This window comes from Sylvia atricapilla, chromosome 3 (assembly GCF_009819655.1).
Source record: "Sylvia atricapilla isolate bSylAtr1 chromosome 3, bSylAtr1.pri, whole genome shotgun sequence".
Classification (NCBI taxonomy): Eukaryota; Metazoa; Chordata; class Aves; order Passeriformes; family Sylviidae; genus Sylvia; species Sylvia atricapilla.
In genome coordinates this window covers 64434482-64458249 of record NC_089142.1, presented here as the reverse complement: position 1 = coordinate 64458249, position 23768 = coordinate 64434482, and the positions used below count along the sequence as shown (strand labels likewise).

Here is a 23768-nt window from a genome sequence, read left to right as displayed (position 1 = left end):
GTATCTGTATTCTTAGGTATTTAATCTCAAACATTATTTCAAGGTCTTAGCAAGAAATAACAAAGCATTCTTCATTAGGAATGAGGAGATAAAAGACATGAAGCAAGCAGAGCTAATGGTGAACAATGCAGTAGTTGTGATGTACTGAAGTAACTCACAGCATCATCCCTGTGAGCATCAATGTTGTGCTGGAGATGGGAGAACGGAGCTGAGCCTTCCCAAAGCACACAGCTCCCTGCTGGGGAAGGCTTCTGCTCCCAGCCCTCAGAACAGCTGTCTGCACCTGCTACTTCTACCTCACTGAGCAGTTCCACCTTGCCCCTCGTGGTACAAACAACACAACCAATTGCAATAGCAGGCAGAGGAGCTGGCCTTCTTCCCACATCCTATTTTAGTGTCAAGAACAACACTCAGCAGAAGAGAAACTATTTTCCCTGCATTAAAAGAGGGTTAACCAAAATATTTAAAAATTCAATATTAAATCCTTTTTAAAAAAATTCTACACATACTTCTACACTCAGTTCCCTTGGTTTTATTTTGTATGTTGTGCCCCTGAAACAGAAATTCTTGCTCTCATTTGAAGCAAACCTGTACTGACTGTAATGATAAACTGGTTTTAATCCAGCCCTGTTAAAAAAAAAAAAAAAAAATTAAAGCAAAAAAACAAAGTATCTGTGAGAAATAAAGCTCACCCATATTTCCACAAACAGTGAAGCAACTGTGCTGGTCTCCCAAAAAACAGACCAGCATAATTTATTAACCAACTCTAAATAGCTCAAGATCAATATAATTTCAACCTGGTCATAAATGAATCCTAAGACTTAAAACTGAAGCTAAATGTAAGTACCTATTTCTTTGCTCTCTTTTTTGTTGCAAGTGAGTCTGTACTGATTTTTTAGTAAAGAAATTAGAGAAAACCTGAAGCAAAGTTTTAAGCAGACCATGAGTATCAAGAAGAGTTTTCCTTCAGAGATGGGCCCTTCCTTCAATTATGCAAGAAAATGAAAATATAAGTAGAAATAAATATTTCAAACAAGTTTTATTTGGTACTTACATGCTATATATATTTTTAAAGAAAAACTACGTATTTTGGACACTTCAAAATATTGTGGCTATGTACATGGAAAACTAAAGAAAGCAAGAAAGGAACTCAATTCATTTTACTGTGTCACAAGTTACTATTGAAAACACTCTGACTGAATGGCTGGTTTTTTCCCTTCCATAAATATTCTGGCAGATGAAGTCTCTTTCATTTTATTTCCATTGCTTTTATCCCATCTCCTCAATAAGATGAACACTTGGCAGCAGCAGGAATTTCTTCAAAAATTCTTCGGCTTTTGTCTCAGAGGATTTCTTCTGCTAGCACAGACTTTCTGCACAGCTTCCTAGAGGCCTCACTCAGTGCTCACTAAAGGCAAGTGCATCAATCTTAATGGTACATTCTCTGTTAGCAGGAGCTGAGAGCCCATGAACCTCCATTTCCCCTCCCCAAGGATCTTCTCACTGATTCAGAGAGCAATGCCCCAAGCCTTCAGCGATGCTTCCAACTCAAACACCCAGAGCGAGCTCTGCCTCCAACAGCATTGTTTAGCAAAGCACAAAAACGTGCAAGATTTTACAGTTCTGCACAACAGCAACCAAAAGTGTGGGATGGAACAATGAATGACAGTAGAAATCAGCATCAAACTAAAGAGAAAGCAACCCGCATCGCTCCTCTTACCACTCAAACTGCACTGCTTTATAAAAACCACACACTACATAAAAAAGCACAATGACCATTTTCCTTTTGCTCTGAAACGAGCAAACCCCATAAATCCCCAAACCTGCATCATAATCATCCAAAACTCAAATATTCCAGGTTTCACACAGTCTTCAATAGTCTGATAAGGCAAAGGAAAAGTCTTCCATCATTGGGAACAGCAGCAATTTTACAGGACTCAGAACAAGGTATTTCCTTGTATGTGTGTGCACACGTGTGTGCACATATGCATACACATCTTTTATAGTATTGTGAACATGGATGTAACTAAAAAAAATCAAGTTTGCAGTATCTTTTTTGCCACATTTGTCTAATTTATTCAATTAAATGATTTATTTCTGTACTGAGCAAAATTCATAAATACATAATCTAGAAGAACAATAGGTTTTCCTCTTGTCCATGAAAAAATAACGCTTTCAAATTTTCACATTTTAAAACCTGTCTTGTTTTGTGTTTTTAGAGAAAATGTGAGAAGATCATAGTGACATCTCAATTTACAGAATGTCCCTGTAGGATTTACATTTACAAGAACCTGATACAGAAGCCTATAGTTTGCCCCCATAATTAGAGTTCTCTGCAATAACATTTAAACCAACAGGTTTAAATAAAACACCCCATTGACTCTACTTGTAGAGCAATGAGGCATTTATTTTTCAAGTATTAGAACCACGAAGTGTAAAAGATTCTTTGCCAATTTTACAATTATGCCTTTTAAACCAACACCCACCTTTTTTAAAAACAAAAAAGAATCAGTCCCACCACCCAAATCAGCCTGTTACTTTCAGATTCCAGTGTCTTGTGTCTTAAGGAATGCAGAAATATTCATTTACTAACAAAAAAAGCTTGTTGGAAATAGCCATATTAAGTAACGCACATGAAGCATGATTTTTCTAGTGATGAAAGCTATTAGAATGGTGATCCAAGTCTATTGCCCTCATTTCTTCTGCTGGTTTTACTAAAGTCCTTCCAAAAAAGATATTCAACAAATCTTTAAAAAACTGGAGAGAAAAAAACCCCACTCCTTCATAGCATGGAAGAAACTCCACAGACTGCAGAGATGCTCACATCACCTTTGGTTCTTCAGAAGAAACAATCAGATCACTTCTAAAACAGAAGGTAAACATGACAGGTCAGAGTGGCAATTCTTCCTTCAAAATGTTATGTTCTTATGCAATTATTTTAATGTGAGATGATTTTCCTTGCATTTTTAGGCCAGAGAAAAATAAAGTGCTATCTCAATTTATTTGCTAAATTAGTATCTGCTTACCTAATATTCTTGAAAAGTTATTACATAATTCAGAAAAATCCAGTGTCCTGAAAACAATCCCTCAATGCCTGCAAGAACTTGATGAGGAAAGCACATCCAGAATTTCAAAAGACAGTTTTTAAAAAGTAGTAACTCCCCTTCTCCATGTGCATGTCAAGCACTTGCACTTGCAAAACTGGAACCCAACTGCTGACCATAAGGTCAGAATAGCACCTGTCACTTCTATTTCAAACCACAGGGCAAACCTTTCCAAGCAACTTCAAATGGCAGAAAGTAAAGTGCACGTGAGAAGCCCTCATCCAGGAAATTATAAGGCCTCACCACCACTGCACTTCATCTGTATGTATTTGGCAGGCATAGCTTTATAACAAGACGTGCTCCTGTCCCCAGGTAATTTAAATTTGTTTAAAATATAAACAGGGTTTAAATAGGAAAAAAAAAAATAGAGTTTAAAAATGCTTTAATGAATCAACTGAGAGCTCTGGGACCTCTGTAAATTACAACAGCTTACAAGTGTTAGTGAACCACAGCAAACCTACCTGCTGTTTGATGTGTTTGAACACTGTCTACCTGAGGCAAAAGAGTCCCCTTATCTTCAAAGGCTAGAATTGGATTCAAAGGAATTTCGGGACTATTGCTTCCATCATTGTTCATAGCGTCCAGCCGGGATGGTTTGGAACCAACAGGCAGGTTCATGATCTCTTCAAAGTTATCATTCTGCATAGACATTCCATTTTCATTTGCGTTTTCCTCTGGATTGAGATTGCTGAAAGAGAAACATAGGCATTTTTCCTTATGTACTTTATCTAGAACAGAAATTTAGTCATCCTCAAAGCAAGAGTACAAATGGAAGAGAAGTCAGCATCAATCCCAAGCATTCTTTTAGCCAGTGAAAACAAAACTATCCTTCTACCACAGTAGGAAAAACTGGTTTTTCAGCCAAGTACTTGGTATTGCTTCCCTCAAACCCATGGGAGAGTAGTTACCTTTGGCTACATGACAGGCAGAACTACAAGGTGCTATGCGGACCCTGCAGTCTGAGAAGCAATTGCAATGGGAATCAGTAAGGAAACCTCTGCAGCACTACCTGAAACCACTCTCATAATACAATTCACAGCCCCTAACATTTTTTTCAGATCTCATAACCTTTGTTCCTGTTATTGCAAATCAATGTATTGCCCTTGGGTTAGATCACTGTTATTTTATTATTTATTGGATCACCTTCTGCTACCAATTCTGGAACAGCTTCTTCTATATGCCACTTATCCAGAGAAAAAACTCCCTTGGTCAATACAGTGCTCCTTTCAGTCCCTTCTCCCATACAAGATCTTAGGATCAAGGCACCACCCATCTCCACACTTCTTCTGTTGATCAGGTCTAGGCCGAGAGAGCCCTCTCCCAGAACCCCTCATGTCAATCTGCACTTTCATTTTCCATCTCCCATGTGCCAGAGATACCTTATGAGCGAAGTCTTGTACATCTGCCCCAGCCAAGAGCAGCACAAGCACAGACACTGCATTTACATGTACTCTCCCTGGATGATACTTGCTCATGTCTCACAGCCTTGGTCCTCCCCTCCCAACCCCTTTATTAGGTGTTGCATTGTCAAATCCATCTGACTCTGCAGGTGGCATGTCCTATCCTGCCAGAGAGGAGAAACTAAGGTGTTGCTTTGGTGAATAGGATGACAGTAATGGGACATAAGCTTCTCAAGCAAGTGAACACACTCAACAATACACAAAAATCTTATGACCTTTCACAAGTGCTGAAGCACTCCCCCGCAGCCCCCCGGGGCTAGCTCTGTTTCTTGGGAGGCTTTGGGGGAAATGCTTCGAGGGGACCAGGGCAAAAGATTCCAAAAGAGGCTCTTACCCCCAGGGTTGATCCAAGACGTTTATTCCATACGGGGAGGCGAAGGCAGGAGGGCCAAGAGGCAAGGGCCCAGAGGGTAGGAGGCAGGGCCCCAGGAGGTAAGAGGAGGCCCCAGGAGGTAAGAGAGCGAGAAGAGGAAGAGCAGGACCTTATCAAGGCTCCTGCCAGGGGGGATGGCTGGAACTCAGCCAATTAGGTCCAGAAAGGAAGGAAGGGTCAAACTATAGGGTTGCAAGCTCCAGGGGCCCTGGGGAAAAAACCATTCCCCAGAGAAATACAACAAAGTGCTTCCTAAAGCCCTGAACAGTTTGATCCTGACAATCATGGGTACCTATGGGTTCCCTGTTTGGACCACATCACAACTACTCAAGTTGTTTGGAAATGCTTCAGCCACAAAGGCACAGATGCAATTTTCCTACATTGAAACTACCTATCAATTTCCTCAGACCGTTTCTCAGCAAGTGGCTTAGTTTCACAGGCTAATTTTCTGACAGCACATTTACCAGTCTTAAAAAGAAACCTGCTTATAATTGGCATACAGTATATTTTCATTTGTCATCTTCTTTGTGTGTACAACTTTGCACAACCAATTAAATAATTGTTTTACAGTATTCCCCAAGAGACAAAAAAAATCATTACTCTTTTGAAAGTGGCAATGCTTTATCCAAAGCCCAGATTTCCTGTGAGAATCACATGCTGGTGATCATATCAAGCCTTCCCAATTTTTCAAACCATCACCAGTTCTTTTTCAGAAGGCACTCCCCTTTTTTTCAACTGTGAATATGCTGGGCAAATTTCAAAGTGAAAAATATGTTTCACTGTACTGAGTTTTACAGCAGGCACAGAAACCCTGCTGGCTGCCTGGGGGAGTCACAGACTCCTCAGTCACATCATCCTTCTGTGCCAGAGACCCACATCCATAAGATGAGGAGCAGAATCTGTGAAATGCTTTAGGACTATTAAAACCTGCTCTGTCATGTAGGACCATTAGGTTATTATTCATTATAATCTATTACTTATTTTATCCTCGTTTACTGCCAATAACCATACCAGAGCTAGGATAACATGCCAAGTTTGATGAATGGGATAAAAAAGAGGTGGGAAGAGAGCAACTGCTCATTCATATAAATTAAACATCACTGTAGTTCAACAAGTATTAGAGCAATGAAGAAGCCTCTTGCTTCTGCAAACAGAATTTTTCTACCCAATTTATCAGCTGACTTAATGAATAAATAATTCTTCATATTTCTGTGTCATTCCACTGCCAGTATTACACATGGAGTTAGAGCAAGATTCGTTCAGACTTGAACAATGTCTTTTGAGACAGAGTCTACAATCACAAAGTGGGTACAGAAAAGGAAATCAGAATTATAAATATTCTAAATTTTGTGGTATAAAATCTTCAAGATTCTGTGCTGTTTGATCCACCTAATTACTAAAGGAGCAAATTTAGACAAAACAAAGGGGGAAATAGAACAGTGGAATTAATTTCCACTGGACATCTTAGAGGCCACAAGCTCAAAAGGAGATTAGATAAATTCCTAGGAGATTGGTATGCCCTTCAGCTTCTGGTAATTAGCAGCTTAGGGACTACTTCAGCCTATGGTCACATTTGGACCACAATGCCTAGCAACCTTTCATTGGCCAGAGGATCTCCTGGTAATTACCTTTTTTTTTTTTTTTTTTTTTTTTTTTTTTTTTTTTTTTTTTTTTTCTTTACATTGTGCTACAGGCCATTAAAACAAAGAAAACAAAAAAATAAAAAAGGGGTTTGACCTGCTACAGCTGTTCCTACTGTCTTATGTTACATTCTTAATGTTGTCCAAGTGTCTAATGCAACACCAAAGATAGCCTTTTCAGGCATAGAATATTGCAGAAAGAACTGGATAATTTTGGCATCCTAACATATTCCATAAGTGTGCATGTAGCAAGACACTTATGTAATAGAGGAAAAGAAATTGCCTGAGTTGTTCAGAGTGCATTTCCAAACATAACAGTCTTGCAAGCATCTGAAGGACATCTCCATGGCAGCTGAAAAGTATCTCTGCAGCTTCACATTTTGACCTGGACACATCAATATTAACAAGATAGACTGCAGGATGTTGAGAAAAGAGAAGCCAGTTTAATTTATGGAACTGGAAAATCAAAAAAAAATTAAAATTACTGAAAACTGTATCTGTTGTAGATAATTTTAGCCAAAACTCTATGTAGGCACAGCCTGAAATTAGAATTTGAAGAGACTAAAAATAAAGAAGGCCAGAATTCAGTATATCTGTTTCCGATCATTCATTAACACTGAATAGGAAAAAAAAATAGATTTGCAGGCCTTTGAAAAATGCCAAAATGCCAAAATATTTTCACAGCTGCTATTTCTGATCTGAAGGACAATGTCAGTCACCTCATTTATTGAGAGGATTTTTGCAGAGGAGACATAAATAGACATTAACAGCAAAAAGGATCCCAGACTTCTGGATTGTTTAAATGAATGGTGCTTATTTTTAATCCACTGAGACAACAGCACTGAAACCAGTCAGCAATGAGGAGGTTTATTTTCCAGGACAAGATATGAAGGCAATCACCCGGACCAACTGTATATTTCTAAAAACTGATTATCTAACCTACCCAGACCCAGCTGCATGCACACAGGATGGAGACAAGTGAGGTGAACTGCACTCACTGAGGCATTTTGCACTGCATTCCAAGTGTTTGTAGAAAGCAGCACAGAAAAGAGGAATTAGAGAGTAAGTACCATAAGGAAAATACTATAACATAAACCACTGCACTGAAATAACTTTTTCTAAGAAGTAGTAGGCATGATCCATCTTGGGCAAAGAATCAGAGAATTGAGTACAAACAAAAATCTGTAAGTGGGCTATGGATCAGGCAGGTGTAGGGTTCTGCATCACTCCATCCTCTCACCCACACAAGCACACGACACAAGTTCCCCAGGGAACACCTTTTTAACTTCTAGTCAGGTATCTCAGCACTCTTGCCCTTAAAACATGACAAAGTCTTTTTCAGACCAAAGCCAAATCTTGGTGAGGGCTGGAGTGAGGTGCTTACTCAGGAGACAACCTGCACCCAGTGCCCCTGTGTGTGCTACCATCTGGATGCCAGACAATCACAGCACAAGATGCAGGAGCAGTGGTGTTGGCACCTGTGGCTTTTACCTGTGGCTTTTTATGTGATAAAATCTATGGGACACTACCAAGTGCTCTAGGCTTCACCTTCCTTCCCAGTCACTGTTGATGTACCTCTGAAGCAGACACAGTCCAACCTGGCATGCCAGTTTTCCCTTCCACAACCTTACATGCTCTTCCTACTTTTGCCAGTGTTCTTCAATCTCATTTATTCATTTTTCACTAAGGGCATTCTGAGGTTCCTTCCACACAGATTATAATGTACAGGACAGCACTCATTAGTGTGGCACATTTTATGTTTCAAACATCAAGGTGCTTGTAAGGCTGAGAGTGATTAACATTTTAATAGCTGCCCAAGACAATTATGAGGCAGCTCTGTGCAGCTCATCCAGTGCACCTCAGTGTCACTGACAGAACTTCCCTCAGCAGGAGCATCCTTGTCAGCGTGACAGCAGGCTAAGATCCCCCAGGCAGATGGAGGGATCGAGAAAGGGCAAATTCCTCCTTCAATTAGTGCCAATCACACCCTGAAGCATACTGTCCATTACAGGCTGCACAATGGCTTCCCACATTCAAGTTTTTCCATGCATATTCTGGCACTACCTGCATAAAACATGAAAGGACTGTGAGACTATTTGGCTTTCTGCATCACTAAAATTAAAATAACTGACAGCTCATGCTTATGTAACGGATGTCACTCAGTTCAATACTGAGCTTTTCAACAATTTCTCAAAGTCTGAGTGACTTGCTTTGTGGCTACAGAGAGCTCCCAAGGTATAATATCTGCCTCCCCAAATACTCCTTATGAGGAACAAAGGTGTTTTTTTTAAATGCATAACCAAAGTGACTAGTCCCATATCTCACACCAAGGACATATCTACAACACCACCTGCTAATACTTCAAGCAGGTTACAAATCAAAACATCCAGTTCTGAAAGCACCATATTATTATTTGAATTCAGAAAATTGTGGGCAGATTGAACCGTTGCCTCTTACTTAGCTAATGAATCTGGATCTGTATACATGGATCATGTATACATGTAATCATGGATCTGTATACAATTCATTACTCTAGCAGCCCTCATTCTCCAAGCACGGCCCCCTGACGCCTGGCAATGGTTTTTTACCTGTCCACAGTGGCGGGGGGCTGCTGCTGGGGCGTCCCCAGGTGCGGACAGGTGGCCGGAGTCCCGTTGTGTGGAGGCAGCCCCGCCTGCTGGGGCCCTGCTGCAGGCTCTGGGGGACAGGCAGGACTGGCTGTGACTGGGCAAAGAAAACAGGTTTGCATAAGACCAAGCTGCAGCATCTACCCTGTAGATTAAGGTAAAATATCTGCTACAAAACCCGCACAGCCGAGTTACAGTTTTAAAAAATACACGGTTCTCACACCCCTCCTTGCCCTCTTTACCCAGCCCCATCTCCTTTGTCAACTTTTTCGGCACACAAAGCCTGCTTCAGGTCCAAAGTAAATGTCACAGATTTCAAAGGCATAGCTTTCTGAACAAGAATAAACATTTTATAATCATATGCATGACTGCAGTATACATAAGCCAGTGGGCAAAAAGAGTAGCCTCTTTTGTATCTGATAGAATGTTACGCTGGCACTTTTCAAGCAATAGAGAATGGAATAGAGTAAAACTTGGACATTAATAATTCCATACACTGGCATTTCTTGATTCCAGTGACTCGAGGAAATCAAGAAAAAAAAAAAAACTCCATTGGGAAGGACACTTCTTTCAGTAAGTACCAAATTAGTACTATAAAACACTGCAGAGAGCAACATAAAATGAAATTATCCTTGTCCCTTATGCCCAGACCACGTGATGGATGTTTCTGGCCTGCATTGTGGTTTTCTTTTAAAGTACAAACACAGCCTTCTGCATTGTATCTAGAGTCGCTCTATTCATATACAGGTCAGTAAGAGGAAGCAACTGCACCCCACCCTGCTAACATCTGCTACAGTAATTGCAAGGACAATTCAGTATTCATAGGCTTGGACACATTTATCTACATTACCCAAAACCTCATCTGGTAAGTCCCTCCTTCAGCTGCTTTATTTCACTGTACTCAAATGTTTGGGCTGAAGACTTTTATACAGAATGTCTTTGTCTGATCTTTGGCAAGTTTTCATATGGAAGATACAAGAAATAGAAGTGTCTGTACTTCTACAAATGGAATAACAGAAAGATATATTTGCTTTAATGTTGTGAAGGAAAAAGCAGAAGAAAAAGTTGTTCTGCTTTGGAAATGTGGAACAACCTTATATTTTGAGGCAGAGGCCAAACAAATGACCAAAAGGTGACAGATTTTTTTTTAATTGTGTGATTTGGCCATTCCTATAAATGTCTCCTGAGATTCTGGCAAACAGTAAGACTTAAGGAAAAAAAAAAAACAAACCAAAAACAAAAAAACAAACCAACAACAACAACAACAACAAAAAAACCCACAAAACTTTATTTTGTTAAAAAAAATTTACAAACTAACTGCTTGTGGAGAGTCAGAGGTCTGTTCAAATGCAATATGGAAATTAATGTGGCCAGAAAATGCCCATTAATCCATACCTTTATCTCAATGGCATATATAGATAATGCAAAGTCAAACAGTAGAGCAGCCCTGAGGCTGAGAGCAGTTTCCTCTTTATTCAGTCACTCAAGGACTCCAGCCTTCCCTTGGCCCTAGGGAAATGGATGTCCAAAGTCTCCTCTGCCTTAGGAAACTGATAGAAGACTACTTCTCATCTATCTCTAGAGGGAAAGCACTAGCCAAAGGTTGTGGAACCCTTTATAGTTTTAGAAATTCTTTAAATGGTTTATTAACACCTTTAACAGTGCCTGAAGACAAAGCTGGCATCCCAGATGAGTCCTGTATTAGTAGCTCACAAACTTTTTTCCCTGAGATAATATGTAAACAAATAACAAACACAGGTGATGAAGTCTGCATCAAAAAGGTTTCTGTGACAGTATTAATTATAGTGTTCACTTTAAAAATCAAGGAAAAAAGTCATCCATCAGTCAGTGCTGCTGTCTTCCCTGTTACTCAACCCAAATACAAAGGAGAAAAAGATTAATGTAATTTAATTTGTTACACTACAATAGGATAAGCCATTTGATAGCTTGACTTCAGTATCTTTAAAAGTGCTAATTCACACGTGGTGATTGTTGAATATAAGCTACATTTTATTTTTCATCCTTTATTATAAGTATTAAAGTCTTATACAGAAGATTACCTAAAAAGAAATAAAGATAGAGGGAGTGGAGTAGAAGGAAAGCCTAAGAGTGTGGGCGTGACAAGACTAAGCTTTTGTAGTAGCTCAATTTTGTCGAAAGAAGAAATAAAGACCAAGTGAATAAGGCAGCAGGTGTGGAAGAAAGAAGTCACAGAGTGATGTTTAGAACAATGAACACTTTGTTTTGATGACTAAGAAGAAATAATCCTTTAAGAAAATTGAGTAAATCTGCAACAACCAGATCTGACATAATATAAGAAACAAATTGTAGAATCAGTTTACTTTGTGATCCAAATCAAAATAATTTCTTTTCACTTTATAAATAATTAAACTTGTTAAGCAAATTTCTTTTGTTAAACACTAATGTGACAAAGTTGCTAAAACATTGAATTCATTTAGTAATGGCTAACTACCTATACAGAAAGGCTAAATAATTTTTGTCTGCTAAGATTTAATTTATACTCCTCTCATAGATTTAACTGCAATTAGTGTGCCAAGTTTCAGAACTGTTTCTCAAATCATTGTGCTCAGTAGGCATTTATTTATTCACCTGTTGTGCTCAGGGCACAGTTAAACAATACCTGCTTCTCCAGTAATATTTGCCTTTGATATATGTCCATTTTGCTGGTCATTGGATTTCTACAAAGGAAGCACAGTTTGGTAAATTAAAAATGGCACTAGGGAAAAAACCAGAAATGTGTTCAATATTTGCACATATTAAGTAGCAGCACTGACCTTATCTACAGCTTCTACACGCCTAGTTCTCTTCATGATCTCCTCAAGCCTCTACAATGAAATGTAAAGGGGTAAAATAATGTTTGCTGGCATTAATTTTAATATCTTTCCCCCAAACCACAACTGCTTATCATTATCAGCTGTATCTGTTTATTGCAAAAAAATGAATTATTTATTACTGTTGGCAATATTCCCTTCATTGTCATATCAGGCCAATGAGGACTGCAGCCTCTCTGAGAGCACATCTATATCATTTACTTCCTACTGCTGAGGTGGAAACAGACTGCTGAGGCAAAAGCAATCACAGTTTCTCTGCATGGACTGAGTTACCTTCTTCCTTTCCAAGCGCTCTTGCTCTTCTCTTTGGAAATGCTTTTCACGTTCTAATCGAATCCGCTCGGCCTCTTCCCGCAGGCGAGCTTCCTCTTCTTTCTGTGTTGGTGGTAAAAGAAAAAAAAGTGAGGAATAATTTACCATTTAAGGACAGTTTTATAGTCTATGTCTAATTATATGTATCTACAACACCCTGAAAAGACACTTTTCAGGGTGTCAAAAATCTTTTGCCATCAAAAATCTTTTCAGATGGAATTGCACATTTCTTGATTAATCTCCATGTTTTGTGTAGCATTAAGAGAGAATAACTAAACAATGGACATCATGTTTGGTTCTGTGCCTGTTCCAGAACACACCAGATGACAAATAAGGAATAAATTTTCTACCTTTCAGCATTAAAACAACAGCCAGGAAAGTATTACATAGGCCCGTGTTTTGTGTGGTGGATATTTTTGAGAGTATAACAAATGCGGTAGAATGTTTTGTTTGGCCAACAGAGTAACTGTTTAACGAGACCAAGTGCAAACAGCCACAGGCCCATTTGCACAAACTTTCCATTCCTGCTTTTTTAATGAAATGCATAATTTGTCTGGAATATACTGTAGAGGGGCCTTGCTCCCTGACCATTACACTCTTATATGATGGAACTGCTACAATAGATCATTTTTTGCATCTATAACATCCGAAAAAGCCTTGGCCATGTGCTATCTCTGAGTGCTAAACTGAATTAAGCCTCAAGTTTATCATTTCAAAGAAAGTCACACACATCTTCTGGAAAAGAAGAAGGGAATTTCTCAGCCATATTCACTAACACAATCCTTTAAACATTTATTATCAGAAGCATATGGTTATACACCAGAAGAAAACCTCGTGTCTACAAGGCAAATTGAAGTGTTGGATTGTTGAAGAATAAAGGACATGCAAGAAGGAAGAGGACATGTGAGAAGAGAAGAATCCTATCCAGAATGCTTACCACAGCCTCTCCTGAAGTCAGTAAACCAACATTATCAAAAATGAAAGCACTTGAAAAACTTAATTTTTATCTATTATCTTATGTCTTTCGACTAGGTACTCTGATTTCAGGAGTACTGGGCTAGATAAAGGTTCTCCTTGGTTTGATTAAAACTATCATTTCCCACCAGCCCCACACAAAAGCAGTATTTGACATAGGATTAGAACTCAGCAGTAGTATATGTCCAACACAGTGAATAGTTATCTTTGCATCTGGACTTGCTGTAATTGTTGAGACAAAGAATTCTCTGGTATAACAGCATTTATCAAAATTCCCCAATACAACTCTATTGATTTTTTTTTGCACAATTTACGAGGAATAAGAAAGGATTTGTTCTGTATACCTTGTAAAGGGAGAGAGGAAAATAAACTCCAAATCTCAACCCCCCACCACATGTTTTTGTCAAGTAGAAATATCTCTACTCTTTGAATTACTCTATGGAATGAAATCAGCCCCAATACTTTTCAGATAGTGTTTAAATTTTAGATATTGCTCTAATTCAGGTGCTATGTAAAAGCTGCTGCTTCACCCACTTTGCTGCCAGCTAGACTGGCCCAGAAATTCCCAGAGGGAAGCATACTTGTTTCTGAATGCGCTCCATCTCTTCTTTCTCCTTCTGCTGCTCTCTCTCTTCTGCCTGGCGGCGCAGCCGTTCCTCCTTTTCCCGCTCCTCTGCATCCTTCCTTTGCTTTTCTGCTTCTTGTCTGCGAGCTTCCTCCTCTTCTCGGCGAGCTCTTTCTTCAGCTATCCTCTGTGACAACTCTTCTTTCTTTTGTCTGCAATCATTAAATAAGCATAAGAAAAACATAATAGAAGTAAGGAGAAAAGCCAAACCAACAGGTTCCTGGTCCAGCACTGCTTTCCCAGCTTGATAAAGCATGCACTGCTGTCCTATTTCTAAGCTGTCCTGCTTCCCATAGGGGCCAAGCATGAAGCTTTGTGGAATATAAAAAACTCTTCAATGCAACATCAATACTTCTCCATGATACCACTACCTAATCTACAACTTGCATACTTTCTGACTCAGAAATAGTATCTTTGATAAATACATTTTGCAAAACACTCCTTTCTGCCATTTAATATACTCCTATTTTGAAACAGTGTGCATTTTTAGCACCCATCTCACCTCATGGCAACGATTCCTTGATTAAAAAAATATAACTCTGCCGATTTTTGAAGGTTATGTCCTAACCTTACTAATGGCCTCTCATTCTTGCATTATGAAGTGAGTAACTTTTCCCCTTCACCTTTGATGTTTCGCAGATTATTTAGGACTTTTTAGCATATCTTCCCAGCTGAAGAATCCCCATCTGTTTAGTAGATTTTCATATGAGAACTGCTTTATACTTGTGATCTTCCTTGATGTCTGTATGCACTTATTTTTCTAGTTTTACTAATTTTACTACCTAAAAAATATAGAACTCAGCATTCAAAACGTATATTTATCTGATTAGTTATATAGAATGACATTTTCATTTTAGTTTCTATTATATTGTAACAGTTCGTTTACTATGTCAACCATGACTCACCTGATACTTTTATATATTCAATTCCAAACAAGATCTGTTCCCTCAGAAGTAAATCACCCAGAGACCAACACCAGGAGTCAAGTTAGGATTATTTCCTATACACATTCCTTTATGTTTATCAGTACAGCAATTCAGCTTCCATTTTGTAGCATAGCAACATAAGGTGTGTCTCAATCTGTTCACAACTCACTTATCTCACTGAAGACCAACATGTTTCAGTGGCCTTAACCCCTTCCAAGTTCTCTTATGAAGGCACTGCACGGACACTGGAAACTCCTTTCACTGTGAAAGCTAATTATTCTTTACTTCTTTTTTTAATCTTTCTGTCTTAGTGTTTATTCACCATATTACTCTTATGCCACAGCAGTGTTTTTTCTTTAAAACTCTCTTTGAGAGGGTCAGCGTTGTAATCCTTTTGGAAAGCCATGCTATTTGAACTGGTTTACCTTGTTCCTATCAGCAAAGTGGTTAAAGATGTCCAACAAATTCCAGAGGCATGGCAGCCCCTAAAAGACCACTCAATTTGTGCTGTAGCCAGTCATGAGTATCCAGATAGGCCAGTCATTTGCTATTAGAAAGCGAGGTGTAACATTACCCTCCAAAACTGTTGGGAGGGTGTGGGGGGTGCCTTTATTGTGTGTACAGGAGAAAACAAAGAGGTCTAAGTCACAACAGCTGGACACTACCCACAATGAAGATCTTACAACTCAAAGTAAGAGACTTTGTGCTGATCACAAGTTGAAAACAGCTATGCAGAATTCTCTAGCTGGAACAAAAAAGTGCAGCTTTGTTAATCTCGGGGGAAACAACAAATCACAACTTCAAGGATCTGGTCTCTCCTCCTGTCCTATTTTAAAGCTACTACTTAAAATAAGTTTTAACGTTCCAGATCTGCTTAGGTATATATTGCACTAATGGAAAAACCCAACAGGAAAATACAGTTTTGGGCAGGTACTCCTGTCTCTTGCACTTCAGTGCTGTGCTTCATTTATAACAATGTAACAGCAGAACACGCACAAGAAGCTGTTAAAAACATATCTTCTCTACTGCAGAGGCCTAGAATTACCTTTCAAGCTCTTCTCTCTCCCTCCTTTCCTGCTCCTCCCGTTCCCGCTGCTCCCGGGCGAGGCGCCTCTTTTCCGCCAGCAGCCTTGTTGCCTCTTCAGGGTCAGTGGTACCTGCCGAGGGCTTGGGCGCGGCTTGGGCTGCAGAAAGAGCTGGTGGAGCAGAAGGTAGGGATGGGCTGGCTGCTGAAACAAATGGGAAAGAAAATTAGTTTGTACAGACACAGTAGCCAAGATGTCACTCTCCTGAACAGAAAATACTTTTAAATGAACTGCAAAGTGTTTTCAAGCTTATGTGCTTTTTTTTTAAATGATTCAGGGGAAGATGTTTCTAGATGCTAGAGGTTCACATACCTTCAGGGAAGTTTGGTTTTGCAGGGTTTGTGAAAGCACCTGCAGCTGAAAGTGTAAATCAAGTTTTCTGTCAAAACAAATGCTGACAGGTACTTAACGAGTTATGCTGACTCAGCAAGTTCCTACCATCACATTTCTTAAGCTTGCTCAATTTTGCTTGAAGAGCAAAATAAAACATTGCAACATTATCTTCTCTTCCGTCTGATCATCCGCATCTGAAGATCAGAGCCAGAATTTTTGGTGATAGTCACTTTTGGTGACTTGTTGATCTCAAACATCAACTGTCTGAAGTGATCTACACCAAGGGAAGGACACCAGCTGCCATCGGTTTTGCAGCTGCTCCAACCTGAGGCAACTCATGGGACACAGCTTTTTAAATTTTGCTACTATTGGTGCACCGTGGCTTGTGTTCAAATCTCAGTAGTGCCTTCATACCAATTCTTTATTCAGGGCCAGCTTTGTCCATGAGGCAGAGATGTCACAGGTTTTTTTTCAAGTAAAAGATTAGTTCATATTTCTGTAAGTTTGCCTGGCATTCTCTAGCACAGTACAGCGTGACTCATCACCTTTTCTCTAGGCAATAGGGACCATTACCAACACACAAGCTAACATCAGGAAATATTCCTGGAATAATCCCATCTGGTAATGCAGGCAAACATGGGAGAGGGAAGACTTTGAACTGTCAATGAAATCAGATTCTGGTCCTAGTAATATACATGTAAAATAACTCATAAGGAACAGCAAGCAGATGATCTTTAAATTGCATTTCTAACCATACACTGGGTTGTGACAATTTTCCTAACCTCACTAACAACTTCTAAAGAGGGGTTTCCTCCCTGATCCCCCCCATCCTATATATACTTCATCATGAGAACAAACATAAATTCAGTTGTTTTCTGTGCTGAATTCCCATCTGTTGACTTCACTGCTCTCCGCTTCTATCAGCTAAAAACTACAGAGGTCTTTGTATAACTGCTTCAGGGCTTTGACTGTGAATTCAAATGATACTTCTATACCAGCAATTTAAAGAGTGCCTGGGCCTGTTCTCTAGCCTTGAGGTGAGCTGGCACAGTTTAGCACTTTTCTCTCACATTACCAAAACAGGTATTCAGCCGAACCCCAGGGAACAGTCTGGACCTGGGCTAACCTCCAAGATGCAGCTGGGAACTCAAAAAATTCTGGGATGTTGAAATATAAAAAGGTAAGCAATTTGATCACTCTGAATCTTGGGAGCCATTAAGAGCCATGCTCTTAGTAGCCTTGGGGACAGAAGGTAAGAAAATGAGAGGCTACAATTACAACCTGGACCAGGAACACACCAGAGAGCCTTTGTAATTGTAAACAGTATATATGACAGAGTTCCTGCATATCAGCCCTTTTTAAGTTACTAACATGGGCCAAGGCAGGATAGTTGCTTTGAAGGGAGCACAGTTTTGTGCTGCTTGGGGCTCACTTCTTGCCTCAGGTGCTGACGTTGGCAGCATAACAAGTAGCTTAATGCACACCTGCCCTGCTGTCAGAACAGATAACACCCAAAAGACCCTTAAAGCTTCACTGGCATTTGTAAAGTTGTGTGTGAGATTTGCCTGCAAAAGCCTGAACAGCTTCATCAGCAATTGCTACCTGCTGACCTCTTGGCTCCTGTGAACACAGCGCCAGCAGGCAGCTGAGCCAAAGCAGTGAAAGGCCAGTGCTGTTACCTGTAGGGCATGAGTGGTATTCACCTGCAACACAGTCCCAAGAGAATCAGCAGCATTCCTCTAACCCCAAATGCTGTACTTGCACCTCTCTAGATTCTTGAATTGAACCAGCGACTCAGTTTTGGCAGCGGGGGCCTCCATGGGCTGTACAAAGCCATCCTATAACCTCACACATAAAATGCTCTGATTGAGGTCTCCATCTTTGGTCCCAGCCACCACCTCCTCTGGCTTTGGGAAAACACATTCAATTTGAAGAGCTGCTCACCACTTTAACTGTAGTACCCTTCTCTTCCATTTGTCTCCACTTTGTATTCTTCTTTGTATTCTTTGCTGTGAACACAAACTGCTTGACTTTTGAATACCTTTATTACACATAACCTGTTTCAATACTAAGAGACCTTGTCAAAAACTCAAATATGAACTGATGCTGCAAAGAAGTGGAGTCTCTCTTCCTCCTGAACTAAACAGTCAAACAAGCATGATGGTTTCTCTGGCCTGCACCTCGTACTGGAGAGCTATAACTTGAAAACACTTGCAAAGTTATCTCAGTGCTATCTCTGAAATGGTCTTAAAAGGAAGTTTTCTCCTCAAAAGGAAGCAGACAAAAGATGGCAATTAAATCTCTTTGCATGCCCATGGCCAACAGATACATCCATTCACCCTTTTTGTGGGGTTGCACCTTTTGTTATAGGACCTGGGTATCAGACAGGAACTACTGTAACAGAACTCAATAAAACAAAAGAAGTTTTCATCTGAGTTTTTTTTCACCAAACTCCACCTGCTCCAGTTAAATGCAAGATTACTAATACTTAAAACTCTTATCTGAAAGATAACTATAGGGAAGTCTACAAATTTTAAGTTCAGAATCCTAACTAAGCCAAACTTGCGTATCCCAGTTGTCACGCTGGACTTTCTGTGAGAGACAGTTTATGCCATATTTAGAGTGAACTAAAATGTCTGCTAGAACAAATCTGTATTTTTTCATTTTCAGATTCATTTTTTGCCCTTTCTATACTTTACAGCCTTTATTTTTTGTGTACATCCTTTTCTGCACTGCTGCTTTTCAGGGTTGGTAGGATTTGGTGTGGTTTTCTTGTTTGTTTGTTAACTATTTTTAATAACTCATTTTCCCTTAAAAATTCTCCCTATTCCTTTTTACTTTTCTCCTTGGTTCTTTGCATTCCACCATATTCTGCTAATCTCTCCTGAGATATGGTCCTCTTGCGATATTATACATAAGCTAGTAGTGTTACCAGCACAAGTGCACTGTGTCTAGCAGAACTGGACATTCTCAGTGCTCACACAACCTTATGTGGTGGCTTCCTGTACCACTAAGTCTTCAGACCATTATTATTCTACCTCAACAGTTTCTAAAGAAGCTACATCGTGATATGGGGAAAAGAAATCCTGTTCAGAAGGGCAGAGAAGAGGCTTGTGAAGCCACAATGTTTGAGGCAGCTTGGCACGTTGTTTTGACTTAGAGGCGGGAGGGCTTCAACCTGTCTACAATTTCCTCAAAATGAACATATATCTGCAGGAGTGTTGTGAAGAATTCAGATTAAGCTTTGACAGAAAACTACTGAAAGTTACATCATTTCAGAAAAAGGGAAGGAAAAATACAAAACATTCCTTAACCTAAAGTAGGATGTCTTCTTACCTTGAGTTAGCTCTGCTTGGACAGTGAGCTGTTCCTGACTTGCAGGTTCTCCAGCACCTGCCGAAATTCCTTTACTCTCTTCTGTCCTGGCCTCATTGGCCTTTTCAGCCTCCTTTTCTGGTCTTTTCTTCTCACTCTCTGGTTTGATCTCTTTTTTGACTGGCCGGATGTTGCCAGGAGAGGGAGGACGTGTCTGAGCAGAGGAAACTTTGGAGGAACCAGGTGGGGAAGTTATCTGCTTCGGTGTGCCAGGCAAAAAAGGCAAAGACTTTGACGCATGCCTGTGTAATCAAAGAGTGACAATGCTGGTTTCCACCTATATATCAGTTCTACAACCACAGCAGCTAAAAATAAAAACATTTCTCTGTTTCTCTATCAAGCAGGACTGCTGGAACAACTGATTTGGTTTCATGCAAAGTGCCTCTCTCCAACTCTCCAGATGCATGAGCAATGAGCCCAGCCAGAAAGGAAGAAACCAAGTATTTTCCTGCCCCTTCTCCAGAGCAGTAGTAAGATTTTTTTAAAGCAGGACTGTCTCTTTTTATTGCAGAGAGAGAACAGCTGCATCATGAAAGAAGTTTGCCCTGTTGCACATTTAGTTCACAGAACAATCAGAGCTGCCTATAGCTCATGTCCAGCCAAGCATGTACTTGACTTACCAAACTGGAGAGGGTGCTGATGATCTAGCTTTGAGGCTGGAAGTAAAATGACCTCCTTTAAAGTTGGCTGAGAAGCTGGATGACAAATGGTCCTTTTCTCTTTTGTCAGTCTATAGCTCAGCAAACAAAAAGACAAAGTCAGAGTTCACACAGCTAAAGAAAGCAAAGCAAGCTCAGTTAAGGATGAGGAATTGAGGGGGGACTGAGAAAAAGCATTGCTGAGTCAGTGGCTTCTACAGCTTGTTTAACAAGTTCCTTAATATACCTGTTGTAACCTGACACCATCTTTGTCAGTGGATATGCATTTGACAACAAGAATCCTTCTTAATAATTCTCTCCTGTCCTAAGATGCAATGGGCTAATTTGCACAGGCTTAATTTTGCACAGGCAAAAATATTATCTTTTATAGTTTGATCTTTGCTGATTGCCACAGAGTACCTTCCACTACTTACCATAAACACGGGATTTCTTTTAAAGAAAACATAAAACAAACTCCCCCTGCCCTTGGCTCACACTTGGTCACAATCTTCCTATATTGCACAACATTTTGGGTGCACGCCTACAAGTGAACACCACAGATGTCCTCAAAGCTTCCAAATATGATATGCCAGTTATCCTATTCTTTTAAGGCAATATATCAGAATTTAGCCATCTATATACTTCCCATATTTAAGTATAGATATATACATACAACCAGAATAAATGTATATAAACACAACCAGAATAAATGCATTACAATGAACAAGAGTTTTGGCTTGCTAGCAGTAACTCTCTATTGGATCTGCTTTATTAGTACTGAAAGCAGAGCATCAGAAATTCTTTTTTCATATCAATAAAGTAAAAAGCTGAATTCATATAGAAGTTTTCAGAAGCACAAAAGATTCTCCTCATCATGCAACTACTGGAAACAGCTCTTAACTCCCTCATTTTATGTTAACAACAGTTTTATATCACCTCTTCCACCATAAAGTAACAACCTTTCTTCTTTATAATTTAGAGGAAAAAAAAGCCAAACCCCAAACCTCTTGCAATCAGAAAGACTCAAGAGGAAGAACCAACAGGCCGGGAGGCTGCAATGCTCTGTGCACATGCTAAGAAATTTCTCTAGAGATACATACTAAGGTTATGCCTTAGCTTGAACTTCAGTATACTACCCTCTGCCTGAAAGATTAAGCAGTGGCTATGATTCATGGTACTTTGATTAACACTGCTTCCAACAAGGATGTCAATAGCAGCACTGCCTCTTGACCTTCTACCCATCAGGCCAAACAAAAATGCAAGCACCTCTTACACAATGTTTTGCAGAGATGACTTCAACTCTTCTCACACTCTAACTCAGGCTGTAGAGTACAATAAAAATATAAATGCTTGGGTTCAGCAAATGAATCCAAACTGGGTCTGACTGCATCACATTGGCTTGGAGCACAGTCAACATGAGTTTGTTCTACTGTATTGATGTTCCTAAAAGCTCAGATCAGCCCTAGTTCTGCTACTAAATCATTCAGAATGAACCTGTGGAAAGTCCTGCTTATAAACCATGCTTCTAAACCAACTTCTTCCTTCCCAGTGAGGAAATACTTACTAGCCTCATCTCCTAAGAAAGTACAGATGAAGTGAGAGTACACTATGCACATGTGAGTGCATGCATTCCCCCTCTTTATTCTAGGGGCTCAGCTGAACTTGCTAGAGGCCTCAGAAGACATCAGATTCCGGAACCTTTGTGAAAAGAGCCTGCTGGGAAAAACAAGTTCCTCACTGAGGGAAAAGTGGCAAAACTATCTTGAGCCTTGACATGCAGCAAAGAATCCCCTAGAGAACGGGGCACTGTGACTGCCTCTGTGCCTGGTGAGAAGCTGAGGCGTCTGCTCTGCAAACACAGGTGTTTGGAAAGCATCAGTGTCTTTCCACATGGATTCTTTGGTGCATAACCAGGCTGTGCCACCATGTAACGTAGCATGTTTCAGGTAAAGTCCAGCTAACTATGACAAACTGGAGAGGGTGGGGACAGTGCAGAGGGGAGGAAGTATCCCTGCAGCTGTTCCAGTCCTAACAGGCATTGCAGTCAGGTGGTCATGGCACAGGACACGAAGCACACATCCACTGAGCTTACCCCTGAAAGGTGCGTTGTTCTCCGACGTCCAACGGCATCAGTAGAAGCATAAAGTTTTGCTCGTTCTCCTGAATTCCTACAGTTCATGGCCTTGTAGGACAGAGGGCTGAGGGGGCTGCAAGATGCTGAACGGGGACAAACGGGGATAACTACGGTGTTGGTTGGTTGTGTTATTTATTAGTTTTAATTACAGAGTAGCATTGGAGAATTGACAGAGGAAAGCCAGCAGGAACAGAAACGACCGAGAAAGACAGAAAAGAAAGAAGGTATTAATACACAGAGAAGTGACTAATTATCAAGTCAGAACCATCATTTGACACACATTAGCTTGGCCTCACATACAGTAAGGATGCAAGTTCAATAGGTGCTTGTGCACTTTTACATTTGTAAGGTAATAATTTATTTCTAAAAAATTAAGAAGTATGCCATGATACTGGGTGGGTAGTAGATGGTATTTTCCCGTTAAGTTTTTCTACAACTGGTGGTTCTGAAAAAGCAGTAGAAACAATAGCTGGTCTGACAGATTAGCTTAGTACACACATTGAAATGAATTGCAATTACATTCAGAATAGAAAGCAGTGAAACAAAATCAGAATGCTTACTAATTGCATTGGAAGTGAAGAAAAATTAAAGGAGACGTGCACATAAAGATCAAAACCCATTAACTATACAAAACAGTTTCAACTAGGAAATCAATGAAATTGCTCTAGAGATTTACACATTTCACAATTTACAGCAAGTGATTTCTTTTTAAAAACTTTTCTTTTTAGGGATATTTTAGCCTATCATATTTTTTTATACTTCTAGAATAACAACTTACTCAAATACATTCTCAACAGCAAACTATTTTGCACATTAAAAAAAAAAGCAGGCTGATAACAGCAAATCAGCTTGGAAATGAGTATTTGAGTAACCAGGGTGGCAGCTTTTGTTGGTTTGTACAAGCAAAAAGACTATTACCAAAAGATCTGACAATAGCAGGTATCAGATACACAGTGCTCTGATTTTATCTTCAAAGAGAACTTTAACTGCAAAACATAAAATGGGAAACTTCTTGCAGCAAAATGTTCTTGGACTTTCTCTTGACTAACTGAATGAGAAGACTGGGAAAAACTATGTTATTGCTGCAAAGTTTTATTTTTCTGCTCCTGTTTGTCTCTTCTGGTCATTTAATTGAGTCTTAGCACAATTATTATCCAGCAGGTCACTTTAGGAAAAAATAGGGGGTCTATATAATATCTTCCCTATTCTTTTTTTTTTTTTTTTTTCCATGTCAAGGACATTTACATCCTCTATTTCCGTAATGAAAAGCCAAACCAAATGAAACCAAACCATTATTTCTTGCCTGTAA

General features: G+C 39.7%; 1 protein-coding gene across 5 annotated transcripts in view; it reads right to left on the bottom strand.

Moving 5' to 3' along the window:
• Positions 1–1022: 1022 nt before the first annotated feature.
• MAP7 (microtubule associated protein 7) overlaps positions 1023–23768 on the bottom strand; it is a 111023-nt gene continuing 88277 nt past the window's right edge. For 2 of the 5 annotated variants that reach the window (XM_066315613.1, XM_066315608.1), the window contains exons 8-18: positions 22418–22566; positions 20308–20417; positions 19649–19929; positions 15940–16123; positions 13925–14120; positions 12330–12431; positions 12000–12050; positions 11846–11903; positions 9166–9301; positions 3566–3792; positions 1023–2863 (exon numbers count right to left, since the gene is read on the bottom strand). In XM_066315613.1, coding sequence (XP_066171710.1) covers positions 2853–2863; positions 3566–3792; positions 9166–9301; positions 11846–11903; positions 12000–12050; positions 12330–12431; positions 13925–14120; positions 15940–16123; positions 19649–19929; positions 20308–20417; positions 22418–22566 — 1505 coding nt within the window. In that variant the 3' untranslated portion in view covers positions 1023–2852. The remainder of the gene's footprint in view (positions 2864–3565; positions 3793–9165; positions 9302–11845; positions 11904–11999; positions 12051–12329; positions 12432–13924; positions 14121–15939; positions 16124–19648; positions 19930–20307; positions 20418–22417; positions 22567–23768) is intronic. The other 3 variants (XM_066315610.1, XM_066315612.1, XM_066315609.1) reach the window with 2 other exon arrangements.